Source organism: Scomber scombrus, chromosome 18 (assembly GCF_963691925.1).
Source record: "Scomber scombrus chromosome 18, fScoSco1.1, whole genome shotgun sequence".
NCBI lineage: Eukaryota > Metazoa > Chordata > Actinopteri > Scombriformes > Scombridae > Scomber > Scomber scombrus.
The window spans coordinates 27,075,546-27,095,919 of record NC_084987.1 but is presented as its reverse complement, the minus strand read 5'-3'; the positions used below and the strand labels follow the sequence as shown (position 1 = coordinate 27,095,919).

At 38.1% G+C, this 20,374-nt stretch overlaps 1 protein-coding gene across 1 annotated transcript in view; it reads right to left on the bottom strand.

Moving 5' to 3' along the window:
• si:dkeyp-72e1.9 (syntaxin-binding protein 4) overlaps positions 1–20,374 on the bottom strand; it is an 87,653-nt gene that overhangs the window by 4,473 nt on the left and 62,806 nt on the right. Inside the window, exons 9-16 of the mRNA XM_062439373.1 lie at positions 17,376–17,482; positions 17,138–17,279; positions 16,045–16,117; positions 11,128–11,216; positions 5,773–5,869; positions 1,616–1,743; positions 1,243–1,335; positions 485–550 (exon numbers count right to left, since the gene is read on the bottom strand). Coding sequence (XP_062295357.1) covers positions 485–550; positions 1,243–1,335; positions 1,616–1,743; positions 5,773–5,869; positions 11,128–11,216; positions 16,045–16,117; positions 17,138–17,279; positions 17,376–17,482 — 795 coding nt within the window. The remainder of the gene's footprint in view (positions 1–484; positions 551–1,242; positions 1,336–1,615; positions 1,744–5,772; positions 5,870–11,127; positions 11,217–16,044; positions 16,118–17,137; positions 17,280–17,375; positions 17,483–20,374) is intronic.

Sequence of the window (20,374 nt, the reverse complement as noted above, 5' to 3'; positions counted from 1 at the left end):
TGATCTGTTTGTTAGACCCAACATCATTCAGAGACCTACGACTGTCCCTTTTATCTTTAACCCTTACATTACTTCAGGATCAAATTTGACCCATTTTTACATTTGAGGGCTGTAAAAACACTATACACATTTCTTTTAGCCAACCTTTCCTAATGTGAGCCACAGTATATAAACATGAAAATAAAATTTGACATATGTTCATAAAAAAATCACCATTCAAACATCATATTCTATCAAATGTTATCCTGGACCCTGGATGTCCTTTTTCCCCATAAACAAATAAATACACTCACACTTCATTAAGGATTAATTAACATTTACTAATGCAAGAGGACATTTATGAATGTGAACTGATGTAGAGACTAATTATGAGTCATAATATAAACAGTATGTAAGGGTTAAATAACTAGTGTCAACATCCTAACTTATATAAAATGACACAACATGCTGCGTTGAGTCTCTTTGTGTGTTGTTTGTCTCTCACCTCTGAGGTCTTCTGCAGCTCCTCCTCCAGGCTTTTCTTGCTGTGCTCCGTGTCCTTCAGCATCACCTGCCAAAACAGGAAGAATATTTAGCCCAGGAGATTTTCTATCATCAGGCCAATAGTCTGACTGAGTGAAAGCAGAGAGAGAACTTTGCCCTCTTTCAGTTGTCATGAAGGACATCAGTTGTTTTCACAATAAGCTTGTTGGCTGAGTCTCACTCAAGATCATTTCTCTGTTCTCATTCTAACCCTTTCTGACTGTCCTCTGTGAGCTCTGTCCATACATGTGTTCAAATTTAAACTCACTAGACCAATTTATTGCATTTGTGAAATTTGATCACTGGTGTAATTGACACCATTAACTAGCTGTGTGTAGTCAGTCACATGTCTGCACACTAACACATACATACAGTTATAGAGTAGGTGACGTTTCACTAACTGATGATAATGATACAGTGAACACAATATTATTTTTCCATTAAGCAGTGGTGGAAAGTAACTAACATTTGCTCAAGTACTGTACTTAAAAGTAAAAGTAAGCATCATTTTGAGGTTTCCATGTGATGCTACTTTATACTTCCACTCCACTCCATTTATTTAACAGCTTTAGTCTTTTCAGATGCAGTCTATACATTGGTTTTTGTTTGTTTGTTTGTTTGTTTGTTTGTTTTTTTTATTGTGTGTGCGTGTGTGTGTGTGTGTGTGTGTGTGTGTGTGTGTGTGTGTGTGTGTGTGTGTGTGTGTGTGTGTATGTTCACCTTGAGCTGCTTCATCTGGGTATGCAGCTGCTTCACCTCTGTCTGAAACTGCTCCATCTCCTCACTGCTGTAGCTGCATTCTGATTCATACGTCTGCAGACACACACACACACACACACACACACACACACACACACACACACACATGATAGCACATATGCACACACACACACGTTTACATGTTAGTCTGTGTGTCTGCTTGAACATGGCTATTGCTCTTCACACACCTCACTTAGGATGATTTACAAGTGTTTTACAGATGTGAATCTTGTTTTCATCCACACAGATGAAAGCGTTGTCCATAGCAACACATGATGCTGTAGCAGTTTGTGCTCTTTTCTGTCTAATGTGAGAGGCTGTGAGAAGTGCTTACGGGGGAGTGGAAGGCCGATGTGTCCATCAGACTGGCTGCTTCATGATAGGAGAACATGAAGGGACCCGTCCCCAAACCCAGCTCCTCCAGGTTCTCTTGGAAGGTGTTTCTGGTTGCCTCCACGAAGTCTGAGAGTCAACACACATGTAAAGAGAGTTAGTTGTTGATGGTAGAAATGGCAGGGTTAAAATGGTTATCAGTACAACATATAACAGATGGAAAGAAGAGTTTCATACAGATGTACATTCAATCTCAGATCTTAGTGATTTAGCTAAAATGTGATATAAACCAGACAAAGTGAGAAGCCAAAGAGTTGTGTTAAACTCAGGATGGGTTATCTCTCAAATAAGAAGAAGAAAAATACATCATTTATTGTATTTTTATATCATTCAATGTTCTTAGATGCTCGCTGCTCTTGAGGAGGGTGGAAACCTTGAACAAACCTATTAACCTATGGCATACAGCAGCACACTTTCAAAATATGAAATAAAATCCAAGTTGAATTTTTTTTTCTTTCTTTTTCTCTGACTTTAAAATGACATATACAAATATTGTTATTGATTTCCTTTCCTAATTGCTATGTTCATTATTACTATGTTGTATCCAAAACACATGTTGGTCATCACTATGTAGCTTATATTACATGCACAATATGCATACATTGAAACAATGACAGTAAATAAAGTATATTAAAAAAAGGATAATACATTTATAAAATAGTGTTTCCACATTTCCTGATTGATTGTTTAAGATAACATGACTTCTGACGTGATTAAGAACATTTCTGAACTGCTTTGTGGTCCAAACATCACACTGACATTAAAGATGCAGGAAAACTTTGTAACTAAACAGGATGTAGTAGTGTTGGTGTTGTTACAGTCAGCTCTTACAAATATCATAACTTGCTATAAATTACTTCTCTGTTTCTGTTTCTTAAAATGTAAAATCATTTAAAAGCAGTTTGGTCACACAGGCTGAGCGTCTGCTTTGATTGACAGATATTAGTATTAGTTCACTGTTTCTAAGCATGGACAAGAGTCTTAATTATGTTGCACAATTGCCTGAAAATGTAACAATGTGAACATGTTGTTGGGTCATTTTATCGTATTACTCTGTTGACAGATTTGTATATGGAATATTGTTGCTTTTGTTTGATCGTGTAAAGGAATTTCATATACAGTATGTGTATTGTGAACTGACTTTTTGTAATGACACATGTGCTGAACAGTGCAGGACTATTACAGCTGTATTTGACTGGATATATTCACAATAAAAGCCCTTCCAAGTGACAAAGAGATATTTGAATTCCAGCAGAACTGGATCTAAAACAAAGTGAGCTGGTAAACACTTGAAGGCAGGAGGCGCTCTCTGTGGTTGGGACTTAGTGAAGACTTCAGCTACGGTTGTCAGATATGTCACTTTTTGTTTGCAATTTAAACTGATGTTCAGTAACTAGTTCACAGGGTTTAAGCTCAATACACTTGTGCCTCTTGCTCTAGCAGGAAGTGACCCTAAACTGCACTTTCCCTCTGTATGTCCTGATGTCCTATCAGTAAACTCTGCTTGGTCTTGGTATTAAAGCAGAATGGATGAAGCTAGCGAGCTGTATGAATAATCATGACATGTTCTGACATCTGGACTTGAGACAGTGAGACTGTGAGACTGTGAGACAGTGAGACTGTGAGACTGTGAGACTGTGAGACAGTGAGACAGTGAGACGGTGAGACGGTGAGACGGTGAGACGGTGAGACGGTGAGACGGTGAGACTGTGAGACTGTGAGACTGTGAGACTGTGAGACAGTGAGACTGTGAGACTGTGAGACAGTGAGACTGTGAGACAGTGAGACAGTGAGACAGTGAGACAGTGAGACTGTGAGACTGTGAGACTGTGAGACAGTGAGACTGTGAGACAGTGAGACTGTGAGACGGTGAGACGGTGAGACGGTGAGACAGTGAGACTGTGAGACTGTGAGACTGTGAGACTGTGAGACAGTGAGACTGTGAGACTGTGAGACTGTGAGACAGTGAGACAGTGAGACTGTGAGACTGTGAGACGGTGAGACAGTGAGACAGTGAAACAGTGAGACAGTGAGACAGTGAGAGAGTGAGACAGTGAGACAGTGAGACAGTGAGACAGTGAGAGAGTGAGACAGTGAGACAGTGAGACAGTGAGACAGTGAGACTGTGAGACTGTGAGACAGTGAGACAGTGAGACAGTGAGACTGTGAGACTGTGAGACTGTGAGACAGTGAGACTGTGAGACAGTGAGACAGTGAGACAGTGAGACAGTGAGACAGTGAGACTGTGAGACAGTGAGACAGTGAGACAGTGAGACTGTGAGACAGTGAGACTGTGAGACAGTGAGACAGTGAGACAGTGAGACAGTGAGACAGTGAGAAAGTGAGACAGTGAGACAGTGAGACAGTGAGACTGTGAGACTGTGAGACTGTGAGACAGTGAGACTGTGAGACTGTGAGACAGTGAGACAGTGAGACAGTGAGACAGTGAAACTGTGAGACTGTGAGATTGTGAGACAGTGAGACAGTGAGACAGTGAGATTGTGAGACTGTGAGACAGTGAGACAGTGAGACAGTGAGGCAGTGAGACAGTGAGACAGTGAGGCAGTGAGACAGTGAGACTGTGAGACAGTGAGACAGTGAGACAGTGAGACTGTGAGACAGTGAAACAGTGAGACAGTGAGACTGTGAGACTGTGAGACTGTGAGACAGTGAGACTGTGAGACAGTGAAACAGTGAGACAGTGAGACTGTGAGACTGTGAGACAGTGAGACTGTGAGACAGTGAGACTGTGAAACAGTGAGACTGTGAGACAGTGAGACAGTGAGACAGTGAGACAGTGAGACTGTGAGACAGTGAGACAGTGAGACTGTGAGACAGTGAGACAGTGAGACTGTGAGACTGTGAGACAGTGAGACAGTGAGACAGTGAGACTGTGAGACTGTGAGACAGTGAGACTGTGAGACTGTGAGACAGTGAGACAGTGAGACTGTGAGACTGTGAGACTGTGAGACTGTGAGACAGTGAGACTGTGAGACTGTGAGACTGTGAGACAGTGAGACAGTGAGACTGTGAGACAGTGAGACTGTGAGACTGTGAGACTGTGAGAAAGTGAGACTGTGAGACTGTGAGACTGTGAGACAGTGAGACAGTGAGACTGTGAGACTGTGAGACAGTGAGACAGTGAGACAGTGAGACAGTGAGACAGTGAGACAGTGATGCTTCACACAGTACATCACATATAAAACTATAGTTGTTTTTTTAAATTTGGCTTTCATTTGCATTTTATTTAGTTATGTATTAATCTGTCTGTTTTATTGTTTTCTTCTTCATAAGCCACCTTTCATGTCTATTTTACTTCATTACTTTTACTCTGAACATTTCTGGTTTTACCCACTTTATTCTATAGTGATGACTTTATAGTGATTTTATTCTTTCCTTTTATATAGTCTTAATATTTTATATTAATCTTTTATTATTATTATTTTATTTTTTTACATGGCATGAGTGTTTTCTCATTGCAGATTCATGAGTGTTATGATAGCGTTTCCTGAGTTCCTATTTTTAATGATTTATTTTTCCTGGGTTTGTTTTGTTTGTTTGTTCTATGTATTTATTACCTATTCATTCACTCTAAGTTTTTTTTATACTTGTTGTTTTTATTGTGGTCTTTTTTTATGCAACATCATTTCTTCTGCAATGCAGCTCTGATTTAATGTGTGTAATAAAGGAACGTTGAACCTTAAAGCACTTTGTGTTACATCACAATGTATGAAAAGTGCTATACAAATAAAGTTTGATTGATAGTATGCAGTATATATGGTAGATAAAGAAGAAAAAAATCATCTGCTTCACACTTCATTAATCTTCATATTTTAACATAACACATCAATAGAAGAATGTACAGATACACGTTGGTAGCATCATCACATCTTCATGGAAACACTGAGTAGCAGCAGACACACAGAGCCGGCTCATGGTTACACAAAGTGACGCTACCTGTAACTGACATACAGCCGTCACACACAACCTGGGATTTGACAGCGTCTCAACACACATCTTTCAGTTTGCTGTTGAAGCAACTGGAAGTTTGTGTAGCTTGTTTGTTTGTGTGTGTGTGTGTGTGTCCATGTGCTTCACCTCCATAGGCCACAGTGCCTTGTGGGTCTGCCGTCAGGCTCTGTCTCAACTTCTTTCTTTTCTCTTCAGTGACATCCAACCCGAGGAAAGTCAAAGCCTGAGAGAGACAGAGACAGACAGATACACAGACACAGGATGAACACAGGGAGGAAGATATTTATACCTCGGTTCAACATCGCTTCAGTATAAACAGGCTGTGATATGTCTGCAGTGATTGTGCAGTTTGTATGAAATGTTACATTTTAAAATAGTCATCAAATCTTTTCATCTCCACAAGTTGATTAACATTCAAATGTTAACAGTTAGTTTACTGGAAAGTGAAAGAAACACACAACAGACACACAATACAGTGCTTTTAACCCTCACATACTGTTCATATTTGGTCTCTACACCAATTCACATTCATAAATTCCCCATCAGTCATTAATAAATGTTTGATTCATCTTATGGAAAACAGACATTCACAATCACTGTTTTATGGTCCATTTTTTAAATAAACACAGGTCAAACGTGTGCATGTATAAAAATGTGTATCAACAGCACAAAAACAAAATTATTTATATTTTTGTATATTCAGGATCACATTAGGAAAAATGTGGCTAAGGAAATGTGTATATGGTGTTTTCACAGCTGTAAAATGTTTAATTAAAAATGGGTCAAATTTGACTTTGAACAGTATGTAAGGGTTAATAAAAGGTAATTGAACATCTACAATTCCATGACAACCGGGCACATTGCTGAGGAACAGCTGCTAAACGGAGCTTGTTGTGAGCCTGTTACCTCAATAGAACATCTTTTATATGTTTAATTGTATCTCTTCTCTCTCTTATAAATCTTGTGGATCATCATATTTATTTTTAATAGGATTTTTTTTTTTAGCAGAATAAGAATATTGACTGTGAGCCTTTAATAATTTAACAATAATGTATATGTCCAGTCATTAAAAATCAATAAGAACCTGTTCTTGTGTCTGCAGTGCTGGCTCTTTTTATAGGATATGTTATCAATAAGAAACATAGAATAACAGCCAGTTATTAATCTGAAAACTAGACTTGTGTTAAACAGGGTTGAAGTAGGATTATACTGTGCTCAACACTTCATTGTTTGTTTCACTCCTCTTTCATTGGGTTTTTGTCCTTTGTGACATTTCCTCACCTACTACAGTATCTCTAAGCTATAAATATCCATCATTTATCTCCCTCTCTGTTTTCAAAAGAGCCAACAAATCAAGAGCGAGGACTGTGCCTGTATTCAACATTTCAACTCTTTCTGTCTCTCTAATCCCATTAATGAATTGGTAGATTAGGGTCAACCTCTGGCGGGATCCGAACAAAATGAAAACCATAGCTGAATAACGGTAACAAAACCGCACAGAGGACAAAGACTAGAAAGCTAGAGAACGAGTTAGAGGAAAATATGAGACCGTGAGCAGAGAGATGCTGGAGGGCAGGGGTGAGAGGGAGGGCAGGGTGAGAGGGGGAGCAGCGAGGGAAAGTGCTGATACAGTGTGGTAGAAAAAGAATGTAAGAATGAAGAGCACAAGTGTGATAGAGAAGGCAGAGAGTGACTGTGAGAGATCAATCATTAGATGAGGAGAGAGCTTGGGGGTGGGAGTGAAAAAGTGCTACAACTAAAAAAAAAAAAGAAAAATTAAAGAAAAGAAAGTTGCAAGCGATTCAGAAAGACATGAATGTGTAATTTTTTTATTTTTTATTTTTTTCTCAAATCTGAAAAAATGAGTGGATAAACATAACAAATCCTTCCCTAGTGGAGAACAGGTCACAGGATCACTGGTTGTTTGATGAGAATGAAAATGATGAATCACCAATTCTAATTGATTTGACAGCTTTAGTAACTTTTCAGATGAAGATTTGACACAATGGATAATATAACAAGCTTTATAAATACAACACATTGTTAAAGATGAAACCAGTGGTTTCCAACCTTTTTGTCTTTTGACGTCGGCTCACATTTCAGATGTCTATGAGTTGGTAACAGCTCCACCAAATAGTGATTTTCCCTCTAAACTTCTCACATGCTTTCATTTCAATAAATGTTCAAATGATCCAATATTTCAGCAAAAATCAAAGATTAGAGAAAAAATCCAAAAACTGAAGAAACTGACTTTTTCTTCTTTCCTCTCCCATTAATCATTTCACCACCCCTCACATTTATCTGATGACCCTTTGGAGGGGCCCCACCCCTAGATTGGGAACCACTGGACTAAACTAGCTAACTGTATATAAAGTAGTGTAAACTAGCTCCACCTCCAGCAGCTACAACAGTAACATGCTGCTCTAACACTGATGCTTCACTATTAATAATCTAATGATGTCATAATAATAATATATCAGTCAGAGGACCAAACCACTACTTTTACTGTAATACTGCATACTACATCACTCATAATACTGCAGTACTTTTACTGTAATACTGCATACTACATCACTCATAATACTGCAGTACTTTTACTGTAATGCTGCATACTACATCACTCATAATACTGCAGTACTTTTACTGTAATACTGCATACTACATCACTCATAATACTGCAGTACTTTTACTGTAATAATGCATACTACATCGCTCATAATACTGCAGTACTTTTACTTTAATACTGCATACTACATCACTCATAATACTGCAGTACTTTTACTGTAATACTGCATACTACATCACTATAATACTGCAGTACTTTTACTGTAATACTGCATACTACATCACTCATAATACTGCAGTACTTTTACTGTAATACTGCATACTACATCGCTCATAATACTGCAGTACTTTAACTGTAGTACTGCATACTACATCACTCATAATACTGCAGTACTTTTACTGTAATACTGCATACTACATCACTCATTATACTGCAGTACTTTTACTGTAATACTGCATACTACATCACTCATAATACTGCAGTACTTTTACTGTAATACTGCATATTACATCACTCATAATACTGCAGTACTTTTACTGTAATACTGCATACTACATCACTCATAATACTGCAGTACTTTTACTGTAATACTGCATATTACATCACTCATAATACTGCAGTACTTTTACTGTAATACTGCATACTACATCACTCATAATACTGCAGTACTTTTACTGTAATACTGCATACTACATCACTATAATACTGCAGTACTTTTACTGTAATACTGCATACTACATCACTCATAATACTGCAGTACTTTTACTGTAATACTGCATACTACATCACTATAATACTGCAGTACTTTTACTGTAATACTGCATACTACATCACTATAATACTGCAGTACTTTAACTGTAATACTGCATACTACATCACTATAATACTGCAGTACTTTTACTGTAATACTGCATACTACATCACTATAATACTGCAGTACTTTTACTGTAATACTGCATACTACATCACTATAATACTGCAGTACTTTTACTGTAGTAGGATTCTTCATGCAGGAGTTTTACTTGTAACAGAGTATTTTTACATTGCTGTATTGGTACTTCTACTTGAGTACATGATCAGAGTTGTTCTTCCACAGCTGTGTGTTAGATACCATGAGGGAATATGTTTGGAACAATGCTGTTCATCCCTCCAGAGTTTCACACTAGAAGAGTTTCACCTTAGTTTGTACTTTCATCTGTATCCTAACAGAGGTTGGTGGATATTTATAGTATAGTATTTATAGAATCAGTCATTTGGGTGACCTACTGACCTTTCCTCTTGTATCACTATGAGGTCAACCTTTCACATTTAAACATACTAACCCTGACCTAAACAAACAGGATGAAGCCACTAAGGTCCATTAGCAAGGATTTAGAGCGTTCAGCCTCTTTCACAGTGTTAGCAGTATGTGCTGGAAGACTCTTATCATAATCATCACAGTGAGTTTATACATTTCTAATATATTATCAGTACAATATTTAAATAATCTTGTGCAATACTCTTGACCGCTGCTTGCTTCTATTTATTTTTTTATGTATTCTATTTAATTCTATTGATCTTATTAAGTGCAATACCTTCCTACTATGTCACCTTTTTTAGCTGTGTGTGTGTGTGTCTTGTTTTTATTGTTTTAAAAGTACAAATGGAGTGGCATCTGTAATCTAATTATATGTTAAATATAACGACAATAATGCTTTCTATTCTATTCTATTCTATTCTATTCTATTCTATTCTAATCGTCTGTCTATGCGTTGCTGTCCACAGTCTCTCCAGATAACAGAGAGGACATTTGTCAGTTGTCTGTCACAGCTGGTGACACATCAGTCACAGCTGGACAGACATTAGGTGGAATATTCATAAAACACCCACATCAGGACTGACACAGCCAGCTGGGTGATCAGTCCAATGGCTGAACCAATATTAATAGCTGCTGCACCATTGGCAGGGTATGTTTAGACTGAGCCAAAGGTGCTACAACATGGTAGCAATAAGCAATGAATATAAAAATCGTTAATATAAAAAAACTTCAGCAGACATCAGGGAGCATTACTGCATGTGTGTTAACAGCAGTAGAAAGTCTGTGTGAAACTGATCAATTGCCTCAAATGATGTTACTTGAGTCAGCATCAGTTGGCTCTGAAGGTTACAAGTTTAAAACTGAAACTAATGAGGGAGTGTGGAGTTAGACAGAAACCTCAAGACCTCTGTAGTTTGAGACTATGTAGCCACAACTTGTATCCTTCTGAATCTGCGACCACACAATTGGCAGTTGAGTTGCATTGTGGGTAATGTAGGCAGAAGGGGACAAGGAAGAAGAATATCTGAATTAAAGCTGTCTGAATCTGCTGTATGGATTGTAATGGTTCATTGTGAACGCTACAAGGTTAGAGGAGAACTCAAAAAAGAAAAGTCTCAACTGAGTCTGAAACAGCACTGAAATGTTCATTAAATACATTTAGTCATAAAGTTGGTGATAATGAATGATAATGATATATAACATAATAATGAATACTGATGCCCAGTACTGTAAATTGGCAACTTTGACGCAAAAAAGTATTTTTAAAGAATTCTTAAGGGTGAACTAGTAGTGTACAAGAACATGATCTACATCACTGCAGCAGGGATACGAGAGAGTGAGAGAAAGAGAGAGAGAGAGAGAGAGAGAGAGAGAGAGAGAGAGAGAGAGAGAGAGAGAGAAGAAGAAGAAGAAGAAGAGAGAGAGAGAGAGTGAGAAGAGAGAGAGAGAGAGAAAGAGAGAGAGAAGAAGAGAGAGAGAGAGAGAGAGAGAGAGAGAGAGTGGGGGGGGGGGGGGATTAATACATACACCTCCCCAAACATGTTTTGCATCACATGATGTGAGAAATGTAAGTCTCTAAAAGAACGTCTTCTACAGTATATCTGAGGACTGGACTCACCAGGTCTGACTTGTCTAATTTGAGGCGTATGTAGGGGTCCAGTGTTATCTTAGGTTTGGCCCCCGTCGGCGACCTCTGGCTGGTTGAACCTAAAGGGATAGGAAAAGAAAGAAGAAGAGGAGAGGAGAAAAGATGAAGGTGAAAACCGTGAACAGGTGGAATAAAAATAAGTGTTTCTTACTTATCAACGTACTTTTTTGGGCTCTCTGTAAACAGGGGAAACTATTTGACAGTTGACTTTTTGGTTTTTGGGGGGGGGGGGGGTTTAAAAACTAAACCTAAAAAAACCCAAATCCTTTTTTTTCACCTGTTCTTAAGAACACAAGAGAAAACATTTAAGATGAGACAGAAAACAGATCACCAGGATTTGGTGAAAGAGGGTGATTGTGGTGACAGGGGGAAGTGTGTGTGAGTGTGTGTGGGTGGTTGGGGGTGGGGGGTGGGGATGAAAAGCAGATGATTAAAAAGAGAGGAGTGGAGGAAAGGTGGATGATTATATAGATGAGAGTGAGGGAGAACAGTGAGGGAGGGGAGGGCACACAGCCAATGCCTAATATTAATTTGATGAATTTGTCTGCCCCAGATTTGTGTATCTGCCTGCTATGGTGATGCCAACATCCCTCTGTGTGGGTGTGTGTGTGTGTGTGTGTGTGTGTGTGTGTGTGTGTGTGTGTGTGTGTGTGTGTGTGTGTGTGTGTGTGTGTGTGTGTGTGCAAGCAAGCACACCCCCTGTTGCTAGGGGTATGAGCTGACTGCAGACTATCCTCTTCCTCCTCCTCCTCCTCCTCCTCCTCCTCATCCCACCCAAAGGATTTAGACTGCCCCACCCCTGACTGGTAGTGACGATTGACAGACCTGCTGTCGTGACAACCACTCCTGCATTAAACCCCAGATATACTCAAACAAAGTCCACATCACACATATGAATAGAAACTAATATCATGTTTTGTGTGTATTCATACATTTCTATTCCAGTATAAGAGGTTGGAAAAACTTATACTACACTTACATATAATGGAAAATAAATAAAATATAATAAAATGTTTAAACACATAACTTCTGGAAAACTTGAACTTTATAAATATGTACAAAGGATTTGTCATTGCAGAATACATTAGAGAAATTATTTGAATTGTTTTAATTTTTTAGATTTGTAGTTGTAGAAAAATAAAGTCAATTTTTAACAAAAATTGTGAATTTTATATAATATGGAATTCCAAATGATACAGAATCAATGGACTTTTTTGAACATTTGACGCCAGTCAAAGTTGATTGTGTTCTTTTATCTTTTTGATCCTTTACTTTTTATTGTTAGTAGGAATTTCGTTGACAGTAAATGTATTCTATTCTATGAATCTTCTGAACACACACACTTAAAGATTCCCGCCACACATGTTTAAAATCATATAAAGATGATAGTTTCTGTCTGATGTGGTTCAATTATCTAGTTAGACATTCTTAAAATGACATCTAGTCCTTCTCCCTTATTGAAAAATGTTAAGATGTGTCCTACTTCACTGTAAGGTCCATTGTCAGTGTTTGTGCACTGAAGGCTTCCACATCCCACTTGTGTAAATTGTATTCTGGACTGTGATTGGCTTGAAACTAGTAGTGATTTAACACATCCATGCTCATAGATACAGGTCTTAACCTCAGATTTAAGGTGAGAAGCTTTCCCCTCAAACTGAAAAAGCAAAACCCTTTTCTGAGTGGAATGGGACATTCGTAGAACTTCTTGCAGAAATCTTAGACCACTGTCACATGTTTTACTACTACAACAAATCTAAAAAGCTCAAGATTACAAACACGTCAGAGTCCCAGAGAAGACCTGATGCAATTATTGCAAATGACAGTAGGACCCCAGGTGATTTAAGTTGCGTGCAAGAAGAGCTTAAACACATATCTACACAGATACGTTTATCTTCCTAACAGGATTGGACCACTCGGACGAGCTGACCCCCTGCTGTGCTTTAAGGGCAGACATAGCACGAGACAAAAGTACAGGAAGAAGGTCAGGTAGTTAGAGAGGTTGGCTCAAGGAGATGAAGTGTGCATGTGTGTGTGCGTGTGTGTGTGTGTGTGTGTGTGTGTGTGTGTGGCCCTCAGTGGTGAGTGCAGGTTTAAAGTGAAGCACAGGTATGAGCCAGCAGCAGGGAAGCCAAATGAAATGTAACTTGCTGCTCCTGTCCTTCTCATTATTCTGAAAGCATGTGGAAATGATTTATTGTCATAAATCAATGTTACTGTCAAAAAAAGGTGTATCTGCTCAGCTCACCACAAAACTGCTGACATCTGTCATGGCTAGCAACTGGCTTAACCAATAAGAGCCTAAAAGAAAGCTAAGTGGTCTGAACACCTAGGAAATAACCTTGGCTGTGTGGTAATCCTGGCCAATAGGATTGGGATGCTGGGTGGCTCTGAGCCGGGACCCGCGGGAAGCCTTAACATTAGAGCTACTGGTTGGCTGGGAGCATAAAAAGTATGCATATGAAGTAGAGACAGAATGGTTTTTCTCATTTCAGTTCATCAGTACCTTCCATCAGAAATACTGTTTTCAGTCAGAAAATGCTTAAACAGTTATTGCTTTTTTTTATTTGACTGTTTATCTTTCATTAGAGATAAACTGGGATTATGGATAGAAAGCAAGAGGATGACATGCAACATACGTCTCCAGCCAGAGATGAACCAGTGAGGTTGTATTAACTCCCACATACTGTTCATATTCTGACTCATAATTAGTGTCTACAACAATTCACATTCATAAATTCATCATCAGTCATTAATAAATATTTGATTAATCTTATGGAAAAAAAAGACATTCATAAACACTGTTTTAAGGTCCAGGAGAACATTTTATAGAATATGAAGAATATAACATGTTTGAATGCTGATTTTTGCTTTTTTTTTAAATAAATAAACACAGGTCACATTTGTACATTTTCATCAGCTGCACAAAAATGAAAAAAAAGATACAAAAGATACATTTTATTTCCATGTTTGTACACTGTGGGTCACATTAGGACACATTTGGCTAAAATAAATATGTATAGGGTGTTTTCACAGACTTTCAATTTTTTTTTAAATCGGTCAAATTTGATCCTGAACAGTAAGGGTTAAATTGACATCTGAAATACATCTTAAACCTAAATGAAACTTGAAACTTGAAAAAAAACACCTAATTTGTTCAGACCACTGCTGACCAGAAGATCATTTGACCACATCACACCAATCCTGATCTGTCCACCAGCTGCCTGTACATTATTGTGCTTGGCCTGACCTATAAGGGACCATGTCACCTTTCATATCTTGTTTTACTACATAGAATTCTGGTCATTTATCAGACCCTTAAATTAACAAAAGATAGAAACGTATCCAAGGATTTTCATGATGTGGTCCTCATGTGGAACTGTTTTATCATTGGAAGTTGTTTTCACTTCCTCTGGCCCAACCATATCATCATGTGCTCAGGATTTTTAGCTAAACGTGCACACAGAAGTCACAACATCATTATAAAGAGTGTTAAAAACAACATGAGCTTATATAAGATTAAGGTAGATTTTGAATCAGGTTTGAAACAGCAGCTGCTATGTAAGTACTGTTATTTCTTTTTTGATAACATGAAGGATAAGATCCTCACTGTCTGCTATTATTTGCCTGTCTTCTTTTTCCCTTACTATTTTTTTCTCTTTAATTCCGTCTTTTTTTCCCCTCTCCAGCACCGACACACCAGCGCTAACAACTGAAGAACAATAATGAAGATTTGTGATTTTTTTTTCATGATCCCCTCACATTCCTGTGTACTCTGAGGTTCCCTACTGTGCTGAGACCTCGATTAAATCCTGTCCTCTCCTCTTCAAACTAATCCCCGCTCTCTGTAAGGGAGCAAATGTTCCCCCCCCCCCCCCCCCCCGTTTTTCATTCTCTGATCAGCTGGCTTTATTTAGTATGTATCTGATTTGATTTGAGTGACTTCAAGGACAAGTTATTGAAAATCTGAAGTTTGACTGGGCAGGTGTTCTAACAGTACTTTAAAAAGCTTATTTTATGGCATATCTGTTTTTTGTAGACTACACTTCATAAGTCGACAGGATGATATTGAGCATGGTGGACAGTGATGGTGAAGGAATGTGACAGGTGTAAATGTATAACCAGTGATGTGTAAAAAAAGAGCAGTCAGTGATCTTCACACAGCAAACAAACCACCAAAACATACTAACTCAACTGCACAATCGCATATTTACTTAGATAATAAGGCTGGTGTCAGGATTTTGTGCCCCATAAAAAAAAAAAAGATATCCCATTGGGTCCCACCATCAGGCATAGGTCACACCAATGCTGTAACCACACCTCCAGAACCCAACCAACCCATTTCAAAGCTTTAAATGACTCTTCCTGTGAAGGCTTGTAACTCTCTTATAGTCCAATACTAACTGTATAATATTTACTGACATTGAGCTGTGATAATATAACACTGTGTAGACATGCAGGAAACATTCTGCATACAGTGGAATTCAATATTTGATGCAAGCTGACACTCTCTATAAAAAAAACAGTGGTGGCTTAATTCACATGTGGTAGCAGGATAGTATTTGTGATGGATTTAGTCATAATAAGCTACAATGTGTGTTTTCATAGTAATGAAGGAACTCAGTGCAACAGTGTGGCCCATTAATGTGTTTTAATATGTTTAGAATAAAAATGGAGCTCAGAGGAATGAGATATATCAGGCTTTGGCTCCAATTCATTTTTATCCTCTAATGAGATTAATTGACAAAAAGAAAAACAGAATATTGCCTTTAAACTTACATGAAGCTGCTTTTTTCCCTGTAATGTGAAACAGCTGTTAGTACTATCATTCCCATTGTGAATCAGCAGCTCTCAAAACAGATACAGAGGCTGTGTAGTGAGCTGTTGTACCTGAAATGTGGATGTCTGGTGGGCAGATGTCAGGAGAAGGTGAAGACTCTGGGGCTGGCTCCTCTGTACAGATCTGCACAGAAAAAACACAATGAAAAACAAAGGATGTTAAACTGATGACAACTACTCTTTAAATGATATCAGTGCTGCTCAGTCTTAATGATTTGAAGCTGTTTTGATAGGGTGGGTTTGATTCACAGGATTTTCAAATATCCTACAAAATAAGTGATTGTGACCTGCTGATCTAGAGCAGATTCCCATCCCAGCAGCATACATGGAAATAAATGCAAATATATAGATATATAAACACCAGAGTGCAACAGTAGTGCCATATACAGTACCAGTCAAAAGTTTGGACACACTTTCCCATTCACATAAGTGAGAAAGTGTGTCCAAACTTTTCACTGGTTTTGTATATTGTGCTTAGTCCCAGCGTGTGTGTGTGTGTGTGTGTGTGTGTGTGTGTGTGTGTGTGTGTGTGTGTGTGTGTGTGCGTGTGTGTGTTGGGAGGAGTTTAGGGATGTTTTTCCAAAGGTAGATTAGTATCAGTTCATTAATTAGTCTCTTTAGGAAAGCCCGGAAAGTTAATGAATGAATTGATTGAATTTTAAAATGGAATTGCTAAATCAAAAAAAGAAATGGTGTCAATTGGCAAATGTTGAATGATGTTCGAAACATCAGTTATCAAACATCATTTATTTAAAAGCTGAATCAGTTCATTTATAATACTGTGGCTTTAACTCTAAAAGTGTATCATTATTCCAGTGGCACACTCCAGGTTGCACAGATAACAGGAACATGGCAGACTAAAAATTGCACCCTATAGTGAACTAGATGAGATAACCTATATATGGTCTTTAGACTCTTTATAGTCTTAGCTCTCTTTCCTCTCATCACCATTTATCTTCCATCCTGCTGTGAATAAGCTGATAAAGGAGCCTAAGATTTGTTATTTGAAACCCATCCTTATGATTTTTTATTCACTTTGAAATACTGATTTTCCTCTTTCATACTTGTTGCTGTGATAAAATTCTACAACATTTAACAATCTACAGACAGGATGTCCAGAAGTATTATATATATTGGAGCTGACCTCAGGTGATCTGATGTGGACTTTTAAGCGTCCGGAGTTGTAGTTGTTGCCTGCGGCTCGCTGGACGCCGTTGTGGAGAGATGTGCTGCTTGGGAAGAGCCCTTTACCTGGGATGAAGGCTATCTCCACTACAGTGTCTTGACTGGATACATAAAAAATACACAAACATGAGTATACACACAACAATGTACATATAAACATAGGAAAGAGGGATCACTGTCATACAAGCACCACCCACTTGAATTTGACTTTGTTCAGCATGCTTTTGGCCTCCTCGTGGGTCACACCTATCAAAGACTCCTTGTTGATGGCAATGAGCTGATCTCCAGGCCTCAGACGTCCATCCTGCGCAACACAGAGACACACAGAGTTCAGAGACACTCGCCTTAATTCACTCTGAGCTCAAGAACCAGACAGGTGTCCTATTTCCCTTGAGTGACCTACGCTGGTAAATATCTTTAAATCCTCTTGATTTATCCACAGGGGGTTAGGCGTGTTGAAACTATGAGCTAATGACCTCTCAGCACTTGGCCAAGTATAGTTATTATCAGACCGTTTCCACAGCAGGAAGTGAACAAAATGTAACATGAATGTATTGTCACGGGTTCTGGTTTTCTTTCCACTGTCTCTCTTGTTCCTGGACTGACAGTAAATGCTAGTTCCAGGTACTGTCATGCAGCTGTTTGGAAATTGGAAATATGGATCTGGATACGGATGCACCAATCTGACCTTATGAAGTGTACTGGGACATGACATCACCAGTCACATCAAATACAGTTTCTTCATTAAGCTACCATAACATTATTATATTTAATGAATGATGTCACATTCATTCAGTCAGCAAACCATGGCCTCATGTTACCTTACATAAAAATGATTCCGATCTGTTCCACACAGTAAGGTTTATAGATGTTAAAACTGATTGGTACTCTGTGTCAATTGATCAGTAAAGATGAGGAGAAGTTATCAGTATCACTATTGTAAGAATACAAGTAAATTGATTGGTGTATCCCTAGATGTAATACAATTACCTTACATTACCTTACCTTACCTTACCTTACATTATCTTACCTTACCTTACCTTACCTTACCTTACCTTACCTTACCTTACCTTACCTTACCTTACCTTACCATACCATACATTTTTAAGCCTCTACAGTAAAAAGGGACTGTGAGTGATTTATGAATGCAATAAGCCTCTTACAGATATTATATCTGTTTTGTATTGAGTCCCAAACCTTGTGAGCTTTTCAAGTATCAGGTTTCAAGTAGATGTCACAGCTGATTTCTCAACTCAAATCTATGTATGTACTGATTTTGGTAGAGGGTTTAAAAAGCTTTGAAACAATAGGCCAATAATAGCCAGGTAGATCCTGTGTTAGTCCAATAAGGTGTTTATGATCGAGTAAAGGAGAGAACTAGGGTGTGCACATCCAGGCATCTTATTCATATGCAAGACAAAAAAATGGTTCATTGCAGCAGAATGGTTGTGAAGGTTTGTAACTTTGGAAATGTAATAGGTTACAGATTACTAGTTACTCTAGTAACTTCATCAAAGTAATGTAACTTATTACATTTGATGACTTTTTGATGACTTTTCTAATGTTCTAACCAATGTTTCCAGCTGTTAGGGTAAATGTTCCCATTAAGCACCAAAATCTAAGTTCAGCTGTTTTTCATGGATACTGACATGATTTATAAGAGAGATCATTTCTTATAAAGCAACATTTATCTCTCATTGTAAAATGTATTCATTAGTTCATGTAGATTTTATAATATAAAATAAAGATATTTGATGAATAAAGTCAAAAGTCTGGAATCGGCTTAATTGGTACTGTGACACTATTTAAGTCCATGTGTGCTTCAAATAAGCCCACATCATGATTTATTTATAAAATATAAAAATATATAGATTTCAAAGAATTAAAAACAGTAATATATGTATTCAGTAACATGTTCAATATTAAAAAATGAGGAAAAAACCCTCCTGAGCAAAATGTTAAAGGTGTGACTTCAGATGTAACCTCCTTTGTAATCATCATCATTTAATGACACATTTTCATCAGTAACTGTAACAGATTACAATTACTTTCAGTAATAATTAAATGATGTAATGCTGTTACATGGAACTAGTTACCCCCCCCACACACACACACACTGATTGCAAGCTACAAAAGAGTGAGGTCTGCACACTGTGAAGCTCCCAATAAATAGTTTCATTCTCTTTTTAAGGCAACATTTGGGGTTGAGAGGTATTTACCTGAAGAAGATCTTACACTCCTTTACACCTTGCAAACAATGTACTGATGGACATTACTCTACAGGTGACAAAGAATCAAATAGCTCATCTATGTGTAAATCTATCTCTCCTGTTGCACATGGGCTTTTGCCACCTTATAGCTACCACACTTCTGATGCACGCATGGCTGCATAATCCCCCGCTGACTCATCCCATACGGAAAATCTCAGTGCATGAAATGCTAGCTTGCTTCTTATATGACACAAGGGATTAAGAGTTGGGATTTGGAGGAAATGGACAACCTGCTTCCATAAGCACAAGACTGAGAAACAGAGAGTTGGTGTCAGTTGCTGTTGTAATAGAGCCAAGCATTAGTGTACAGTGTCAAGTGAGTTAAAAGAAACTTGATGACAGAGTACGGTCATAAAGCTTTGACTCTTACACAGTTGCATGCAGTCTTTTGTACCATGCACCATCTGTTATTAAAGATTTTGAGTCTGGAGGTCAGAGAGAGAAAAAAAAAATGAGCCAAAATAAATCTAATGCATATGTATGTCAGCTGCACTGTTGCCTCAACCCTGAGCAAAGCTTCCTGTAGTGACTCTGGACAAATGTAGCATGTGTGGAGAGAGGTGACTGTGAAGTCTGAGCCTTTATTGTGTGTTCAAAAGTTATTGTGTAAGTATTATTGGCATAAAACACTTTTACTTCATTTATGGTAACTTAACATCTAACTAATGATCATCTCATACATTTGTTGAAGTTGTATTTGCGTCCACCTGATGAAAGCATATTATCTTTTTCTATTTATCTCTGATTTTTCTATGATAAAAGCTTCCTGCTGCTGCTGGTAAATAGTTTGATGGCAGCAGAGTTCAGACTAAAACCAAAAAAATGAGCAAAAGACGCTAAAAATCTCTTTAGAGCTGAGAAGTACTGCAGAGTTACCGATAATTCTGTGGGTTCCTCACCACATGCTAAACATCTCACATGGTACT